This window comes from Macaca thibetana, chromosome 11, assembly GCF_024542745.1.
Source record: "Macaca thibetana thibetana isolate TM-01 chromosome 11, ASM2454274v1, whole genome shotgun sequence".
Lineage (NCBI taxonomy): Eukaryota > Metazoa > Chordata > Mammalia > Primates > Cercopithecidae > Macaca > Macaca thibetana.
Window position 1 is genome coordinate 52,484,910 of NC_065588.1, and position 19,755 is coordinate 52,504,664.

At 47.3% G+C, this 19,755-nt stretch overlaps 1 protein-coding gene across 5 annotated transcripts in view; it reads right to left on the reverse strand.

Annotated features, from left to right (window-relative positions):
* Positions 1-8,677: 8,677 nt before the first annotated feature.
* The window catches only part of RNF41 (ring finger protein 41), a 30,450-nt gene continuing 19,372 nt past the window's right edge, over positions 8,678-19,755 (reverse strand). For all 5 annotated transcript variants that reach the window (XM_050749175.1, XM_050749177.1, XM_050749176.1 and 2 more), the window contains 4 exons: positions 15,124-15,395; positions 12,662-12,797; positions 12,147-12,250; positions 8,678-10,984 (listed from right to left, as the gene is read on the reverse strand). In XM_050749175.1, the coding sequence (XP_050605132.1) occupies positions 10,633-10,984; positions 12,147-12,250; positions 12,662-12,797; positions 15,124-15,395 (864 nt within the window). In that variant the 3' untranslated portion in view covers positions 8,678-10,632. The remainder of the gene's footprint in view (positions 10,985-12,146; positions 12,251-12,661; positions 12,798-15,123; positions 15,396-19,755) is intronic.

The window sequence follows — 19,755 nt, forward strand, 5'->3', positions numbered from 1 at the left end:
AGTAGGGACGGGGTTTCACCGTGTTAGCCAGGATGGTCTTGATCTCCTGACCTCGTGATCCGCCCGTCTCAGCCTCCCAAAGTACTGGGATTACAGGCTTGAGCCACCGCACCCGGCCAGCACATCATCTTAATTCATGCCTGTTACAATGGCCTTCAAGGTGCCCCAGTTTCATCACACTGAAATCCACCCTACATTAGTGTGATTACACTGCTTTCTTCATATTATTCCCCTGTCCAGGAACCTCAGTTCCCCATCTAAACAAACACATGATCCTATTATCAACATACCCTATCTAAATTGCCCGTTTTTCTTACCCTTACATCTTTCCACTAAGATACCTCCCATCTAATCTGGCTGGTCACCTCCATGTGACAGCCCAACGCCTGCCATCCCTCATGAAGTTCCTTCTCTTTACTAATTAGGTAATCTCACCCTATAATGATCTTTTCAGCAATAAATTATTAGATCTTAAAAGTATTATTATTTTGCCCGGACGTGGTGGCTCATGCCTGTAATCCCAGCACTTTGGGAGGCCGAGGCAGGTGGATCACCTGAGGTCAGGAGTTTGAGACCAGCCTGGCCAACATGGTGAAACCCTGTCTCTACTAAAAATAAAAAAAAATTATCCAGGCATAGTGACTCACGCCTGTAATCCTAGCTACTTGGGAGGCTGAGGCACGAGAATCACTTGAACCCCAGAGGCGGAGGTTGCAGTGAGCCGTGATTGCACCACTGCACTCCAGCCTGGGTGACAAAGTGAGACTGAGACTTTCTCTCAAAAAAAAAAGTGAGTCTTGGCGGGGTGCAGTGGCTCATGCCTGTAATCCCAGCACTTTGGGAGGCTGAGGCAGATGGATCACAAGGTCAGGAGATCGAGACCACGGTGAAACCCCGTCTCTACTAAAAATACAAAAAACTTAGCCAGGAGTGGTGGCAGGCGCCTGTAGTCCCAGCTACTTAGGAGGCTGAGGCAGGAGAATTGCGTGAACCCAGGAGGCGGACCTTGCAGTGAGCCGAGATCGTGCCATGGTACTCCAGCCTGGGTGACAGAGCGAGACTCCGTCTCAAAAAAAAAAAAAAAAAGTGAGTCCACTCTGTCGCCCAGGCTGGAGTGTAGTGGTGCGATCACAGCTCACTGTAACCTCTGTCTCCAAGGGTCAAGGGATTCTCCTCCCTCAGCTTCCAAGTAGCTAGGATTATAGGTGCGGCCACCACACCAGCTTATTTTTGCATAGTAGAGACAGGGTTTTACCATATTGCCAGGCTGGTCATGAACTCCTGACCTCAGGTGATCTGCTTGCCTTGGCTTCCCAAAGTGCTGGGATTACAGGCATGAGCCACCGGGCCTGGCCTTAAAATTACTTTTATGTAACTAGCCTTTTTTTTTTTTTTGAGACAGAGTCTCACTTTGTTGCCAGGCTGGAGTGCCATGGTGCGATCTCGGCTCACTGCAACCTCTGCCTCCTGGGTTCAAGCGATTCTCCTGTCTCAGCCTCCCAAGTAGCTGGGATTACAGGCATGCACAAGCACGCCCAGCTAATTTTTGTATTTTTAGTAGAGACGGGGTTTTACCATATTGGCCAGGCTGGTCTCAAACTCCTGACCTCAGGTGATCCACCCACCTCAGCTTCCCAAAGTGCTGGGATTACAGGCATGACCCACCGCGCCTGGCCTGTAGTTGTTTTTTAAGAGATGGGTCTTACTCTGTTGGCCCAGGCTGGAGTGCAATGGCAGTCATAGCTCACCATAGCCTCTGGGCTCAAGTAATCCTCCTGCCTCAGCCTTCCAAGTAGCTAGGACTACAGGCATGCACTGCCATGCCCAGCAATAGTATCTCTTTATTAAAACTTGTTGGGATGACTCAATTAATGTCTAATGTTTAAAATAGTGCCTCACAGTAAATAATCTCGCCATTACATTTCTTTATTGCCAGTGTCTAATCCTGTTCAGAAGTTAGCCCTGATGATTCCTTTACAAAGCCTTCCTTCCCACATTTCACCAGATATGTAGTTGGCGCCTTTCCTCCCCATTGTCCCATTGTACTTAGTCCCTATCTATTAGCAACATACTATTATGTATTTCCCATTATTTCTTATTCTAGTGTGTGTCGCCTACAATGCTGCAAGTTCCTTTAAAGTCCGTTCTTGCTTTTTTTTTTTTTGAGACAGTGTCTCACTCTTGACATCCAGGCTAGAGTGCAGCAGCACAAACACAGCTCACCGCAGCCTCAATCTCCCAGGCTCAAGAAATCCTCCCACCTTAGCCTCCCAAGTAGCTGGGACCACAGGCATGCACCACCATGCCATTTTTTTTTTTTTTTTTTTTTTTTTTTTTTTTGAGACAGAGTCTCGCTCTGTTGCCCAGGCTGGAGTGCAGTGGCCGGATCTCAGCTCACTGCAAGCTCCGCCTCCCGGGTTCACACCATTCTCCTGCCTCAGCCTCCCGAGTAGCTGGGACTACAGGCGCTCGCCACCTCGCCTGGCTAGTTTTTTGTATTTTTTTAGTAGAGACGGGGTTTCACCGTGTTAGCCAGGATGGTCTCGATCTCCTGACCTCGTGATCCGCCCGGCTCGGCCTCCCAAAGTGCTGGGATTACAGGCTTGAGCCACCGCACCCGGCCCTTTTTTTTTTTTTTTTTTTTAAATAGAGACAGGGTCTTACCATGTTGCCCAGGCTGTTCTCAAACTCCTGTGCTCAAGGAATCCTCCCACCTTGGGCCCCAAAGTGCTGAGATTACAGGTGTGAGGCACTGGCCCCTTTTAAGTCTTATTTCTCAATTATTTATATATCTCAAATGCTTGGTACTATGTCTAACACATGACAGGTGCACCATAAATGTTGGCTGAATCTAATCAGTTACTAAAACCTGTCAATTTTTCTTCCCAAATGTCATTCTCTTTCCTGCAGTAATTCAAGCCTGTATCCTCTGCTTCATTGAATTACTACAAAGCTTACTAACACTGCTGACACCAGTTTCTTACATTCTTCCCATTCTTGCATTCTTTCAGTTTCTTGTATTCTTTCCAGAGTAATGGGTTGGAAGTCATTCCTCTTCTCAAAAACTTACCGGTAAAGTCCAAATTCCCTAGCATGCATTCAAGGCCTTCCAATAATTGGCCCCAAATTACTTCTAGTCTTATCTCCATTATTTCCCTTCATTATTCATCTTCCAATAAACTCTGTGCTCCAGATTACTTTGGTCTCTGCCTTCTTCAACATTTTCTTCACCCTTTTCTTTTTTTTTTTTTTTTTTGGAGACAGTTTCACTCTTGTTGCCCAGGCTGGAGTGCAATGGCGTGATCTTGGCTCACCGCAACCTCCACCTCCCAGGTTCAAGCGATTCTCCTGCCTTAGCCTTCTGAGTAGCTGGGATTACGGGCATGCACCACCACACCCAGCTAATTTTTTTGTATTTTTAGTAGAGACGGGGTTTCTCTATGTTGGTCAGGCTGGTCTCGAACTTCTGACCTCAGATGATCTGCCCGCCTCAGCCTCCCAAAGTGCTGGGATTACAGGTGTGAGCCATCATGCCCGACCCTCTTACTTGTTTTTATTCATGCTGGGATCTCAACTTAAAAGAAAGTATAAATTGGTGGACCTTACTTTTTGTTTTTTGCCCACAAGCATTTTAAGATGACGTCTCAGGACAGGAAGGTAGCAATGGGCCAGTATCACGCCACTGCACTCCAGCCTGGGGAACAGAGCGGGACCCTGCCTCAAAAAAAAGGAGATGGGATCTCACTGTCTTGCCCAGACTAGAGTGCAGTGGTGCAGTCTTAGCTCCCTGTATCCTTCAACTCCTGGGCTCAAGGGATCCTCCTGCCTAAGCCTCTCAAGCAGCTGGTACTACAGGCACATGCCACCACCCTTGGCTAATTTAAAACAAATTCTAGGCCGGGAGCGGTGGCTCACGCCTATAATCCCAACACTTTGGGAGGCCGAGGTGGGCTGGTCACGAGGTCAGGAGATCGAGACCATCCTGGCTAGCACTGTGAAACCCCGTCTCTACTAAAAATACAAAAATTAGGCCGGGCGCGGTGGCTCACGCCTGTAATCCCAGCACTTTGGGAGGCCGAGATGGGGGGATCACGAGGTCAGGAGATCGAGACCATCCTGACTAACACGGTGAAACCCCATCTCTACTAAAAATACAAAAATTAGCCGGGCACGGTGGCGGGCGCCTGTAGTCCCAGCCACACGGGAGGCTGAGGCAGGAGAATGGCGTGAACCCGGGAGGCGGAGCTTGCAGTGAGTGGAGATCGCGCCACTGCACTCCAGCCTGGGAGACAGAGCGAAACTCCGTCTCAAAAAAAAAAAAAAAAAAAAAAAAAAAAAAAAAAAAACAAAGATTAGCCAGGCGTGGTGGTGGGCGCCTGTAGTCCCAGCTACTTGGGAGGCTGAGGCAGGAGAATGGCATAAACCCAGGAGGCAGAGCTTGCAGTGAGCCTAGATGTGCCACTGCACTCCAGCCTGGGGAACAGAGCGAGATTACATCTCAAAAAAAAAAAAAAGAAAGAAAAATTCTTTTTGTAGAGACGAAGTCTCACTGTATTTTGTAGGCTGGTCTTGAACTCAAATAGTCCTCCCACCTCAGCCTCCCAAAGTGCTAGGATTACAGGCATGAGTCACTGTGCCTGGCCCACAAGTTTTTCTTTTCTTTTTTTAATTTGAGCCATCATTTAAAAGTTGTGAAATTTAGCATAGCCAGGCATGGTGGCTCACACCTGTAATCCCAGCACTTTGGGAGGCCGAGGCAGGTGGACCACCTGAGGTCAGGAGTTCGAGACCAGCCTGGCCAATGTGATGAAACCCTGTCTGTACTAAAAATACAAAAACTAGCCGGGCATGGTGGCATGTGCCTGTAATAGTAGTCCTAGTAGTCCCAGCTACTCAGGAGGCTGAGGCAGGAGAATCGCTTGAACCGGGGAGGCGGAGGTTGCAGTGAGCTGAGATGGCACCATTGCACTCCAGCCTGCGCTACAAGAGTAAAACTCGGTCTCAAAAAAAAAAGGGCTAATGGTGGGGCATATCTCCTAATGTTACAAAATGAAGAACATCTCTCTCCTGTGATGTCTTCTGTCCCCAGAACTGTTTAACTTGAATCTCTCAAGACCCTATCTAATTTTATTTAGTAAAACAAGAGCTAGGCCAGGTGCAGTGGCTCACACCTGTAATCCAAACACTTTGGGAGGCCAAGGCGGGTAGATCAGTTGAGGTCAGGAGTTCAAGACCAGCCTGCCCAACATAGTAAAACCCCATCTCTACTAAAACTACAAAAATTAGCCGGGGATGGTGACACGTGCCTGTAGTCCTAGCTACTTGGGAGGCTGATGAGGCAAGAGAATCACTTGAACCCGGGAGGCGGAGGTTGCAGTGAGCTGAGATCGTGCCACTGCACTCCTGCCTGTGGAACAAAGCGAGACCCCATCTGAAAAGAAAAAAAGCAATCAAGTTCAAACCACCGTTCTCCAGAAAACTGGCTCAATCTTATCCTTTCGAGACAGTCTCACTCTGTCGCCCAGGCTGGAGTGCAGTGGCACGATCTCGGCTCACTGCAAGCTCCGCCTCCCGGGTTCATGCCATTCTCCTACCTCAGCCTCCCGAGTAGCTGGGACTACAGGCGCCTGCCACCACGCCGGGCTAATTTTTTAAATATATTTTTAGTTGAGATGGGGTTTCACCATGTTAGCCAGGATGGTCTCGATCTCCTGACCTCGTGATCCGCCCTGCCTTGGCCTCCCAAAGTGCTGGGATTACAGGCGTGAGCCACCGCACCCGGCCAATCTTTTCAACAAATTAGGGTTACACAAAAAAAAGGTTGTTTCAGGAACCCAGATAAAGAGGGTAAAAGAGAAATAACCTGACGTAATTTGTGGTCCTGGATTGGACCCAGGTTTAGACAAAAATTAGCTACAAAAGGACTTTTCAGCAATGGCTCACACTTGTAATGCCAACATTTTGGGAGGCTGAGGTGGGCAGATCACTTGAGCTCAGGAGTTTGAGACCAACCTGGGTAACATGGTAAAACCCTATCTCTACAAACTATACAAGAAACAAATCAGCTGGGCATGGTGGTGCACATCTGTGGTCCCAGCTGCTTGGAAAGCTGAGATGGGAGGAGTGCTTGAGCCCAGCAGGAGGTCAAGGCTGTAGTGAGCTGCGGTGAGTCATGATTGTGCCACTGCACTCTAGCCTAGGTGACAGAGTGAGATCCTGTGTCAAAAAAAAAAAAAAAGGACTTTTCTTGGGACAATTAGGGTAATGTAAATATGGGTTTGTATTAGATTATTCATTATACATTGTTAATTGTAAGCACTTGTTATTTAGGCAATATCAAAAAATATTTTTTTCCAATGTATATACTGAAGTAAAAAATTAAGACAATGAGGCCAGGTGCAGTGGCTCACACTTGTAATCCCAGCACTTCGGGAGGTCAAGGCAGGTTGATTGCTTGAGCTCAGGAGTTTCAGACCAGCCTGGGCAACATGGTGAAACCCCATCTCTACAAAAAATACAAAAAATTAGCCCGGTGTGGTGGCAGGTGCCTGTGGTGGTGGAGGTTGCAGTGAGCCAAAATTGCATCATTGCACTCCAGCCTCGGCTACAGAACCAGACCCTATCTCAAAAAAAAAACAAAAAAACACAATGTATCAAAGTCACTGAAGGAGATGAAACAAAAAAAAAAATTTTAATAGTATTAAAACAAATTAAGACAATGCTAGGTGCAGTAGCCCCAGCTACTGCAGAAGCTGAAGTGGGAAGACCACTAGAGCCCAGGAGTTTGAGGCTACAGTGAGCTATATGATGTTGCCACTGCACTCCAGTCTGGGTGACAGTGTTCTTTCTACTCCCTCCTTCCCCCAGTTCTCCTGACCTTAAAAGTTTAGAACAGGTTGGCAATTTTTTTCTGTAAAAGACCAACTATTTTAGGCTTTGTTCCAGCTACTTAACCCTGCTGTTGTAATGTGAAAGCAGCCACAGACAATATATAAACAAATGGGCATAACTGTATTCCAATAAAGTTTTTTACAAAAGCAGGCAGTGGGGTTGTAACCTGTAGTTTGCTGACCTCTGACCTAGAACAAATAACACTTCCTGAAAAGCCTTTCCCCATACCCATCAGAATCAGGAGCTTTATCGTCCTTGGCTCACATATTACTAGTAAATCCACTTAGCACATTTATGATCCCTTATTATATATTCATCTCCATTAGGGACTAAGTTATTTGCAGGTAGGTGCCACTTTGCTACATAAGCCTCCTCATGTTCACTCTAGTGAGTATCTCACAGGGCAGACATTCAATGAATATTTGTTTCTAAAAATCGAATCTACCCTAAAAGGACAATATGACACCATTCATAACATTCACAAGCATGAGCAGCAAGTTCTAAAAGTAATTTTAAAGGAGTTTAAGGGGGGAAAAGCACTGCTAATGTCACTAGGATACATACGCCTCTTATGCTCTATACTGTGACATGCTTATCAGTATTTTATAATCATACCTTGTGTGCATAGAATGCAGACTCAGTGAGCACAGAAATGCTTTTTTTTTTTTTTTAAGCCGCTACAGTATCTAAAGTGCTATTAGGTTTACATTAGGTGCATGATAAATGCTCAACAAATTTAAAACATATTTCTGGGAGGGGGAAAAGATACTCTTTTTCTTTTTCTTTTTTTGAGACAGGCTCTTACTCTGTCACCCAGGCTGGAGTGCAGTGGCGCAATCTTGGCTCAAAGCAACCTCCACCTTCCAGGTTCAAGCTAGTCTTGTACCTCAGCCTTCCAAGGAGCTGGGATCACAGGGGCGTCCACCATGCCTGGCTATCCTTTTTATTATGACAGGGAAAAGGTAGCAGCAAATACTTATGAAGACTGTTTTTTGGTTTTTTTTTTTGAGATGAAGTCTTGCTCTGTCACCCAGGCTGGAGTGCAGTGGCGCAATCTCGGTTCACTGCAAGCTCCACCTCCCAGGTTCACACCATTCTGCTTCAGCCTCCCGAGTAGCTGGGACTACAGGCGCCTGCCACCATGCCTGGCTAATTTTTTATATTTTTAGTAGAGACGAGGTTTCACCATGTTAGCCAGGGTGGTCTCGATCTCCTGACCTCATGATCCACCTGCCTCGGCCTTCCAAAGTGTTGGGATTACAGGTGTGAGCCACCGTGCCCGGTCTATGAAGACTATCTTTGTAAGTAAATAATTATGAAACCTCTGCAAGTACATTTCCCTCCTTACATTTACGTTCTTAGTTAGGAAACACTGGAGGGTGGAGGCTTCTCTGCCTGCAAAGGAATTCTAGATTCTAAAGCAAAGTTGCTTGTGGGACAAAGGAAAACAATATATACATATTTTCTGTAGAAATTATCCCAAAAACTCAGGACCACTCAGGGAAGACATGGAATTTAGGATGAAGGCAGACCCTGGGAAGCACACAGTTCAGATAACTAGAGAGACACCTTTGGCTGCTACAGAACAGGAGATAGGAGGGAAGAATGCAGGAGGGTACATGGGAAAGCAGCTGCGAAGTGCACACTACTCCCAGACATCCTCCTGAAAGAGAAGTTAGCGCTAAGATAAGGGTAGGTAACAAAGTAAGGAAGAAGGGGAATTAAGGTGAGAGAAAGGCAAAAGCAGAGGGGAAACCTTCCCAGGAAAGGGAGTAATGTTGAAGAATTTAGAGAGTTGAGTAAAAGGTTTATTATTAGTGCAGTCAACACCATGGAACAGCACATACAACACAACCAGCAACCTGCAGAGACACTAGTGCAAAGGGTAGGGAAGCCTTTCACTGAGCTTCCTGGCTCCATCTGAGGGTAAGGACAGGACAGTATAAGCCTTGGTAAGGCAGGTAGGGGAAAGGGGATTGGAAGAAATGTAGTAACCAGAATAAGTATAGCAGCGTTTTCAAATTCCTGAGCACAATGTCCCGGAGCTGGAACCCTACTCCCCTCAAGCTGTATCCCTCCACCCCAATCCCAGTGGAGCCATGATCCAACTACCCAGACCTGCAGCAAGCTAGCCTGGAATAAAACTCTGAGAGGAAGCTATCACATGGTGGGGAGGAGACTTTCTATCTCCAACCACACTCCCACCTCCATATTAAAATTATCACACCTACTATCCCTCCCCTTCTCTTACTTACTCTGCCAGTCACTCTAGGGATCAAGGTATGCCCCAGGTAACCTGAAATGGAACTGAAGTCCCCGGGGGGTGTGGGTGAGACACAGCACAGCCTGTACTTAGAGATAAAATTTCTGATTTGCATGGTGAAGCTTAGAACCCAGCTATACAGCTCCAAGAAAACTTGGGGAAGCGGGGGGTTGCCTTCAAAATGAATACTCTAAATCCAGAGTTTTATGATGAGGCCCTGGAAGGGCTAGGAGGAAATTTTTCCAGAGGGCACAAGCATCGATGCTGGACTGTCATATCCTTCACAGGAATAGAGGAAGCTCCTCATTTCAGTTGGGGTTACAGAGGTTTGGGGCAGATATTTTAAGTTCAGCCGAGGACTCCCTTGGCTCTTCCTATATTAAAGCCAAAGGTTGTGCTGAAAAGGAAAAAATATAAAACACACCCCCATCCCTGTCCCACCCTATCCAAAATCCCCACAATAGGAACATCAAAAGTTTCAAGTTTGATTTTTTTTCTTTTTTCCTTTCTTTAAAAAAAAAAAAAAAAAAAAAGGTAAATAAATTAAATTGCCAACAATGTGGCTGAGATAGCCATGATCAGGCCATTCTTAAAAAAAAGGGGGGAAGGGGAGGGGAAGTAGGTGGAGTTTGTGAAATATAAACAATGGCCAAAGAAAATTATCAAAGTAACTAACTACAGTCACAGGGCTAGAGAGGGCTCTATGGAACAATTATGGCCTGTGCCACAAGAGGCAGTGCTGACCATATTTTAGCAAAAGCTAGGAGTAGCTTCTTGCTGAACACATCAACCCCAACAGACTAACCCCTACCCTAAACCCTGGCATTCCCTAATTATGAAAACTTATAGGAAAGAAGAGCTCATCTGGAAATTTTCAGTATCCCAACCTGCATACTGGTAGACCCAGTGGGTGCCTGCACCTTTAAGGTGGACTGAACAGGGATACTGCTTGGCACAGAGGTCCAGTCTTCCCCTAAGGGCCATCCGTGATGGCCAATTACTGGCCTCACTACTTATTTCTAGAGATTTGGCTCCACCCTTACCATTTCTTCAGGATGTCTGCTGCTTAGAGTCAACAGGCCTGCCTGCTCTGATTCCCTGGTTTTGGAGGAGAGGGACGACTAGAGATTCCTTACTCTGTCCTGACACTCCAGGGAAATTGAATCTCTTTGTGCTTTCTGAAAATAACTGGAACCAGGAACCCTAAGCAGGAAAATGGATGGAGGTGGGGGCTTTCCCACTCAGACTGACAATTTATAGACATTTTAGGGGAATATGGCAAAGGGAGGAAATCTGGGTTTCCCACCTGAAAGGCTGAGCAAACTACCCCAGGGCCCTTCAGTGCCAGAAGGGCAGTGAGATGTGTGGCTCAGGTATAAGCCACAGTATTAAGGATGATGGAGAAGACTCAGGTCCCAGCTGCTGGAGTGATGGGATTTTCTGATTTCCATCTCTTCCTGATAGCCAGTCGAGTTCTCCTATATCTCTTCCACGCCATGAGCAAATATCATGACAAGGCCTGGCTCCTGCACCATGTCATCACCCATATGTTGGTTCTCACAGGCCATCACAACAACAGCCTGCTTGCCAGGGATGCGCTTGGCCACGTAGTTCTCATAGTAGCGTCGGTTCATCTGTCTAGTCTCTAGTGTGGCCAGACCCTGGGGCCAGCTACGCTCATGGGCATTTTCAATCAGCTCGTTGACAATAGAAGCAGGACAGCCACTCTCCACCAGGGAGCGCTTGATTACAGCCTGGAGCACGGCATCAGGAGTCGAGATCATCCCTCCCCAGCGGGTCACTCTTGCTGGCTGAAGGGAGTTCACCCACCTGTGTGGAGGTGGTTAAAGATGGTCATTCCAGATCATCTCCTTTCTCTGTATTGGCTTTTTCTGCTAATAGAAATAACTACCCACTCTGCACTCAGCTCACCTATTCTTCCTTCTTTCCTTCCATGATTGGCTCAGAAACCCCGAATTTTCCCCAGTTGGTCCCAACTGAGTCACCAAACGTTACTCACCAGATCAAATTCCACGAGTCTACACTCTGTCCCTGTTACTTTTCTTTGAAATTCCAATACTTAGCACATACAGCACCTAACACAGTTAGTGCTCTATGTTTAGTGAATAAAACAATTATTCCTCTATACTATGTCCCACTCAGCACTATTTGCCCTATATATATTGATTCACACTTACAGTTTAGTCTATGAACTGTATAGGACTCCAGAACTGAAAAAGATCTTAGACTTCGCTTGTATACTTCACTTGTTTTTGCTGCATTTTAGAGATCACTTTCCTGGACTTGCACTCTGCCTCCTCTTCTCTGGGTTGTAAGCTACCTGAAGACAGGGATAATATCTTCTATTTCTTTTTTTTTTTTTTGAGATGGAGTCTCACTCTGTTGCCCAGGCTGGAGTGCAGTGGCGCGATCTCGGCTCACTGCAAGCTCCGCCTCCCGGGTTCACGCCATTCTCCTGCCTCAGCCTCCGGAGTAGCTGGGACTGCAGGCGCCCATCACCACGCCCGGCTAATTTTTTTGTTTTTTTTTCAGTAGAGACGGGGTTTCACTGTGTTAGCCAGGATGGTCTCGATCTCCTGACCTCGTGATCTGCCCGCCTCGGCCTCCCAAAGTGCTGGGATTACAGGTGTGAGCCACCGTGCCCGGCCTATCTTCTATTTCTTTTTGGCCCTCCTAGCACTCCACAGCCTTTAATACAGGGCTTTGTACATGGGTACTCACTTAATTCTGGATAAAGTGCATCCTTGGGTAGGCTTTCCCTTCCATCCACCCAAACGCATAAGACATCCTGTAGTGGAGCTAAGGGTTATCCTCTTCTCCTCGGCCCCTGTCCTTAATGCCAATATCTGAGAAGCAGTGACCCCCCAGCCCAGCTCTCCAATGCCCTCCTTCTGCTACTCTCCTGCTCTTAGCGCCTTTCAGGCCTTACTGTCAGGACGTGGAATCACTCCATGTCCTGAGTGACACTCACTCTAGGATCTCGTTGTATTCAATTGTCTCCTCCAGGTTCTGAAGGTTGGGGTTGACACTGCGGATTGCACGCATGTATGCCTTTAGCAGCTGGATGTCTCGCTTCTGTTGTGGAGAAGAACAACAGGAATAATGGTTAAGGCAGACAGCAGAAAAAAGACAAAAGTTTATCCGAGAATGAGGACAACTGAGAGATCTGAAGAACAACCAGTTTGTAAGCTTCAGGAAGACAGGGATAGGACTGTCTCACTCACAGCTGTCTCCTTAGTACTTACAAAATGTGCCTTCACAGAGGAGGCATCTGGTAACTGTTAGGTGAATGAATGCTATGAATGGGATGAAGGAAAGTCAAGGAGAGCTCCAATCTGATTCCCTGCTAAGCCACAGGGAATAGCCACTCATCCAAACTCACAAGTGTAAGCACAGGTCTATGTGTTCACAACTGGTTTTATTACCCACAGGCAGGCAGTTATCTGCATATGAGGGATATGTTCTCCCCCGTGTCTTGGGGCCTACCTGCTCCGCCAGCTGGTGTTTGTGTTCAGCTGACGTCTTCTCCAGCTCTGCGATGCGTGTCTGCTGCTGCTGTACCACTGAGCGCAGGTGCTTAATGCAGTTATGGTTGGGCAGCTCATCTTTGGGCATCTCCAGGCTACAGACCAGGGTGGGGAAAGAGCAGAACAGGGGTGATCACCAGGACATGTATGCAAATGGCCTATTCTGTGGCAGATAACTGCTGAGTAGATTTTATCCTACCCAAAATTTCTAGCATTCATTTCAGGCCTCCCTCATTCATTCCCTTCACTTTCTTCTTCCAAGCTTCCTACTTGCCCCTTTGCTGTCTATTTTCCTTAAATTTCTTTCCCTAATCAAGACACAGTGTTTTATCTACTTTTTATATTTATTTTATCTTATTTTATTTTTTATCTTTTTTTTTTTTTTTGACATGGAGTTTCGCTCTTGTTGCGCAAACTGGAGTACAACGGCACGATCTCAGCTCAGCGCAACCTCTGCCTCCCAGGTTCAAGCGATTTCTCCTGCCTTAGCCTCCCGGGTAGCTGGGATTACAGGCGTGCGCCACCATGCCCAGCTAACTTTTTGTATTTTTAGTAGAAACGGGTTTCCTCATGTTAGCCAGGCTGGTCTCAAACTCTTGGTCTCATGTGATCTGCACCGCCTTGGCCTCCCAAAGTGCTGGGATTACAGGCGTGAGCCACTGTGCCTGGCCTCTTATTTTACTTTTTTTTTTTTGAGACCAGGTTTCACTCTTGTTGCCCAGGTTGGAGTGTAATGGCACAGTCTTGGCTCACTGCAACCTCTGCCTCATGGGGTTCAAGCAATTCTTGTGCCTCAGCCTCCTGAGCAGCTGGGATTACAGGTGCCCGCCACGACGCCTGGCTAATTTTTGTATTTTTAGTAGAGACAGGGTTTCACCATGTTGGCTACACTGGTCTTGAACTCCTGACCTCAGGTGATCCGCCCGCCTCAGCCTCCCAAGTGCTGGGATTACAGGCGTGAGCCACCGCACTGGGACTATTTATTTATTTTGACACACTGTTTTTATCTACTGCACAGCTCTCCTTTTCCTCCTACAGATTCTGCCTGTGCACTTATTGCTTCAGAGAAGCCCTATATTCACAGCCCCAGCTATCAACATTCTTTTTATTTCTTAGTTAGTTAGTTAGGGGGAACAGAGTCCAGCCTAGGCTGGAGTGCAATGGTGTGATCTCAGCTCACTGCAACCTCTACCTCCTGGTTTTAAGCGATTCTCATGCCTCAGCCTCCCAAGTAGCTGGGATTACAGGCATGCACCACCACACCTGGCTAATTTTTTTTTTTTTTTTGAGACAGAGTCTTGCTCTGTTGCTTAGGCTACAGTGCAGTGGCGTGATCTCGGCTCACTGCAAGCTCCTCTTCCCTGGTTCATGCCATTCTCCTGCCTCAGTCTCCCAAGTAGCTTTCCCCTACAGGCGCCTGCCACCACGCCTGGCTAATTTTTTGTATTTTTGTAGAGATGGGGTTTCACCGTGTTAGCCAGGATGGTCTCAATCTCCTGACCTCATGATCTGCCTGCCTTGGCCTCCCAAAGTGCTGGGATTACAGGCGTGAGCCACCACACCCGGCCCCACACCTGGCTAATTTTTGTATTTTTATTTTTATTTATTTATTTATTTATTTTTTGAGACAGAGTCTCGCTCTGTCGCCCAGGCTGGAGTGCAGTGGCGCGATCTCGGCTCACTGCAAGCTCCGCCTCCCGGGTTCATGCCATTCTCCTGCCTCAGCCTCCTGAGTAGCTGGGACTACAGGTGCCCGCCACCGCGCCCGGCTAATTTTTTGTATTTTTAGTAGAGACGGGGTTTCACCGTGGTCTCGATCTCCTGACCTTGTGATCTGCCCGCCTCGGCCTCCCAAAGTGCTGGGATTACAGGCGTGAGCCACCGCGCCCGGCAATTTTTGTATTTTTAATAGAGACAAGGTTTTGCCATGTTGGCCAGGTTAGTCTTGAACTCCTGGCCTGAAGTGACCTGCCCACTTTGGCCTCCCAAAGTGCTAGGATTACAGGTGTGAGCTAACACACCCCTCAGCTATCAACATTTAGTCAAATATTTCATAACTCACAGAAAGAAAAAATAGGGTCAGAGGAAATATGAGAAGGCTGGCAATTACAGCAGTCAAACTGACAAACAGAAAGTAGTATTGGACTGAAAGGGAAGAACAGAGTCAATCAACCTTTAGTGTTATTATACAAATTTACTGAATTGCTGTGCCCTTCTTTTGTTAAAGCAAGAGCAAAATTATTATAGTTGGAAAAGCAGCAAGAAAGTAAGATCTTAGAGCAGGGAGCCAAGGAGGCTAAGAATACTCCTTGCCAACATGCCTAAGAGACCTCCTCAGCTAGTGAGGAGGGCATCCAGCGATAGGGGCATAAATGAGATGGCCCTTATCCATGTGGGGCAGAAGAAGGGAACAGATCTCACCCACAGCCCTGTTCACAGGTCACAGGCCGTTTCGGGTTGTGCTCACAGTCGCTGAGGTGAGACATGAGGTTGTCAAGCCGGACAACGGCACTACAGCCAAACACAGCGTTGTCACAGGCAATCTGCAGCTTTGACAGCATGTTCCGCATGATCCGAGGTACCGGGCGCAGATGGGCGACCGTCACAACACTACGGTCCACTGGACATGTCTGTTGCTGAGAGAACCACTGGGTGATGCAGGCGTTGCAGAAAGCATGTTCACAATGAGGTGCCTAGAAGAGAGAACAAGGCAAAAGGGGCATAAGGGAATTAGCAGGACCTAACAGCCTGGATATGATAACTCTACAAAGCCAATCATGCCTTTGAGCAGCTTCTACCGCAAGAGGTCCATTGGGTCAAGCAAAGTATAGATCTACTATGGGCAAGGCATTGTAGGGGACAGGCTTAAGATATGTTTCCTGCTGGGCACGGTGGCTCATGCCTATAATCCCAGCACTTTGGGAGGCTAAGGTAGGCACACTGTTTGACCTCAGGAGTTTGAGACCATCCCAGACAACATGACAAAACCCCATCTCTACAAAAGTTACAAAAATTAGCCGGGTGTAGGCCAGGCGCAGTGGCTCATGCCTGTAATCCCAGCACTTTGGGAGGCCAAGGCAGGCGGACCACGAGGTCAGGAGTTCAAGACCAGCCTGACCAACATGGTGAAACCCTGTCTCTACTAAAAATACAAAAAAATTAGCCAGGGGTGGTAGTGCACACCTATAATCACAGATACTCAGGAGGCTAAGGCAGAAAAATCACTTGAACCCAGGAGGTGGAGATTGCAGTGAGCCAAGACTGCACCACTGCACTCCAGCCTGGGCAAAAGAATAAGACTCCATCTCAAAAAAAAAAAAAAAAAAATTAGCTGGGCATGGTGGCACGTGCCTATAGTCCCAGCTAGCCAGAAGGCTGAGGTGGGAGGACGGAGGGTGGCTTGAGCCCAGGAGGCGGAGGTTGCAGTGAACCAAGACTGCACCACTGCACTCCAGCCTGGGTGACAGAGCCAGGACCTGTTTCAAAAAATATATATCTATGTTCCCTGTGCTCAAGATTAAAAATGAGTTGTGAAACAAGACAAACAAGTAAAATGTTATATAACAATAAGAGATATAAATGATATTCCAGGACAATAGGACAGATGACACAAGGCAGCCAATTATTAATTGCCATCTGGATTGCACACACAATAATTGCCAAAAATGTCCAGAGGAGGGTGAGGTCTTTTCAGGCTAGCTCAATCACGGCAGGTATTTATGAAGAGGACCAAATTTGATATGGTCTTGAAGGATAATTCAGATGATAGATTTAGAGAGCAGGAGGACATATTTACTGGCAAAAATTCAACGTCAGAAAGCTAGGCCAGGCGTGGCGGCTCACGCCTGTAATCCCAGCACTTTGGAAGGCTAAGGCGGGCGGATCACGAGGTCAGGAAATTGAGACCATCCTGGCTAACACAGTGAAACCCCGTCTTTACTAAAAATACAAAAAATTAGCCAGGCGTGGTGGCAGGCGCCTGTAGTCGCAGCTACTCGGGAGGCTGAGGCAGGAGAATGGCATGAACCTGGGAGGTGGAGCTTGCAGTGAGCCAAGATCATGCCACTGCACTCCAGCCTGGGCTAAAGTGCGAGACTCCATCTCAAAAAAAACAAAACAAAACAAAAAGAAAGCTAAATAAGGCCGGGCACACTGGCTCATGCCTGTGATCCCAGCACTTTGGGAAGCTGAGGCAGCCAGATCACTTGAGGTCAGGAGTTTGAGACCAGACTGGCCAACATGGTGAAACCCCATCTCTACTAAAATTACAAAAATTAGCCACACATGGTGGCGCGCACCTGTAATCCCAGTTACTCGGGAAGCTGAGGCACGAGAATTGCTTGAACCCGGGAGGCGGAAGTTGCAGTGAGCCAAGATCGTGCCATTGCACTCCAGCTTGGGTGATAGAGCGAGATTCTGTCTCAAAACAAAACAAAACACTGGCCGGGCACGGTGGCTCAAGCCTGTAATCCCAGCACTTTGGGAGGCTGAGACGGGCGGATCACGAGGTCAGGAGATGGAGACCATCCTGGCTGACACAGTGAAACCCCGTCTCAGGCCGGGCGCGGTGGCTCACGCCTGTAATCCCAGCACTTTGGGAGGCCGAGGCGGGCGGATCACAAGGTCAGGAGATCGAGACCACGGTGAAACCCCGTCTCTACTAAAAATACAAAAAATTAGCCGGGCGCGGTGGCGGGCGCCTGTAGTCCCAGCTACTCAGGAGGCTGAGGCAGGAGAATGGCGTAAACCCGGGAGGCGGAGCTTGCAGTGAGCCGAGATCGCGCCACTGCACTCCAGCCTGGGCGACAGAGCGAGACTCCGTCTCAAAAAAAAAAAAAAAAAAAAAACAAAAAACAAAAACCAAAAAACAAAAAAACGAAACCCCGTCTCTACTAAAAAATACAAAAAAACTAGCCGGGCGAGGTGGCGGGCGCCTGTAGTCCCAGCTACTCGGGAGGCTGAGGCAGGAGAATGGCGTGAACCCGGGAGGCGGAGCTTGCAGTGAGCCAAGATCACGCCACTGCACTCCAGCCTGGGCGGCAGAGCGAGACTCTGTCTCAAAAAAAAAAACAAAACAAAACAAAAAAAAAAACACTTTAGTTTCCCATTACATTTTTTTTTTTTTTTTTTTTTTTGATAGTCTCGCTCCTGTCGCCCAGGCTGGAGTGCAGTGGAGTGATCTTAGGTCACTGCAACCTCCGCCTCCCGGGTTCAAGCGATTCTCCTGCCTCAGCCTTCCAAGTAGCCGGGATTTTAGGCTACTCCCACCCCACCCAGCTAATTTTTTTTGTATTTTTAGTAGAGATGGGATTTCACCATGTTGGCCAGCTTGTCTCAAACTTCTGACCTCAAGTGACCCACCTGCCTCAGCCTCCCAAAGTGCTAGGATTACAAGCGTAAGCCACCATGCCCGGCCTGTCAACTTCTTCATAACCATTCTAGCTAAACCTGCCACCCCTGCATAAGCATACAGAATGTACTACCTTTTGTGTAACAAAGAAAAGGAGGTGTGAAAAAACACAGATATATTCATATATACATATGCATATACAAATACATATATATGCAGACATCTATTCATATTTGCTTGTATCTGCCTTAATACTCACTGGAAGGATACCAAAAAAACTAATAAAAATAGTTATCTGTGGGGGAATTAGGTAGACAGTAATAAGGACAGAAGTGAGAATTCTCACCGTATACCTTTTTATACTATTTTGATTTCTGAATTATGTTCATTTTTCACCTATTCAAACAATAAATAATTATGATGTGGGGAAATCAGCATCCCTAGCAGGAGCCTTCTAACCTTAGAAATGTGTCCGGGAACCTGGCATCATGAGGGTTGCCTGCTCTGCTTCTCAGAAGGTAAAGCCTGGAGGTAGATGGGTGGCTTCTGACTAGACTGTCACCAACTACAACTCACCTTTCCATAAGTGACTTGCCTAAAATGATAGTGCCAGAAAACAGACAAGGCCCTGCCAGGGTGAGGAGGGAACCTGACACACCCTGTGACCTCCTGACACTACTACTTGATGACTTGCTCCACACCCATCTAATATGCCTCTAATGGCAGCAGATTGCAAAGGCCTAGAAAGAAGACAGGTCCAGAGCTGGTTGCCATTGGAATGTAGTCTGAATTTTATTCAGTTCAAGGCATCAGTACTCCTTTTGGAGTACTGGGAGAAAAAATAAACTCAAAGGCTCAAGGGGAGCCCCTGGGATTAGGTAAGCAGTGAATGGGGGAAGGGCCATGAAACCTCATTGCCTAGTGTCCTGGTTTGGAAAATGTGATAATCTCTAGATAGCCAGGAGTGAGAAAGGATTAATTGGTATTTACAGAATGAGGGCAGTAAGAATCCTCGAGGATGCTGTCCCAAGAATACAACTCTTAAGGATTCACCTCACTCATTGTACTTGCCTGGTAATCGTGAGCTTCTCCTCATACTTGCCCCAGGATGATACAACTGACTCTGGTCTGGCAAGGCTGGCAGAGAAATGACCTATTGAAGGTGGCAGCTTTCACATCAAAATGCAGAGTGCATGGCTGCATCAAAACCTGGTCTTTTCAGTAGATCCCAGGAAAACAATAGGTCAGTACATACAGTTCCCCACTTCCTATCTGCTGTTTTGTTTTTTTTTTTTTTTTTTTTTTTTTTTTTGAGATGGAGTCTCACTCACTCTCGCCCAGGCTGGAGTGCAGTGGCGCAATCTCAGCTCACTGCAACCTCCTACTCCTGGGTTCAAGTGATTCTCCTGCCTCAGCCTCCTGAGTAGCTGGGACTACAGGCACGTACCACCATGCCCGGCTAATTTTTGTATTTTTAGTAGAGACGGGGTTTCACCATGTTGGCCAGGCTGGCTCTTGACCTCGTGATCCACCGACCTTGGCCCAAAGTGCTGGGATTACAAGCGTGAGCCACTGCGGCTGGCCTTCCTATTTGTTAGATAGTAGGCAGGTAGAAAAGGCCTGCAGGGAGGCCGGGCGCGGTGGCTCAAGCCTGTAATCCCAGCACTTTGGGAGGCCGAGACGGGCAGATCACGAGGTCAGGA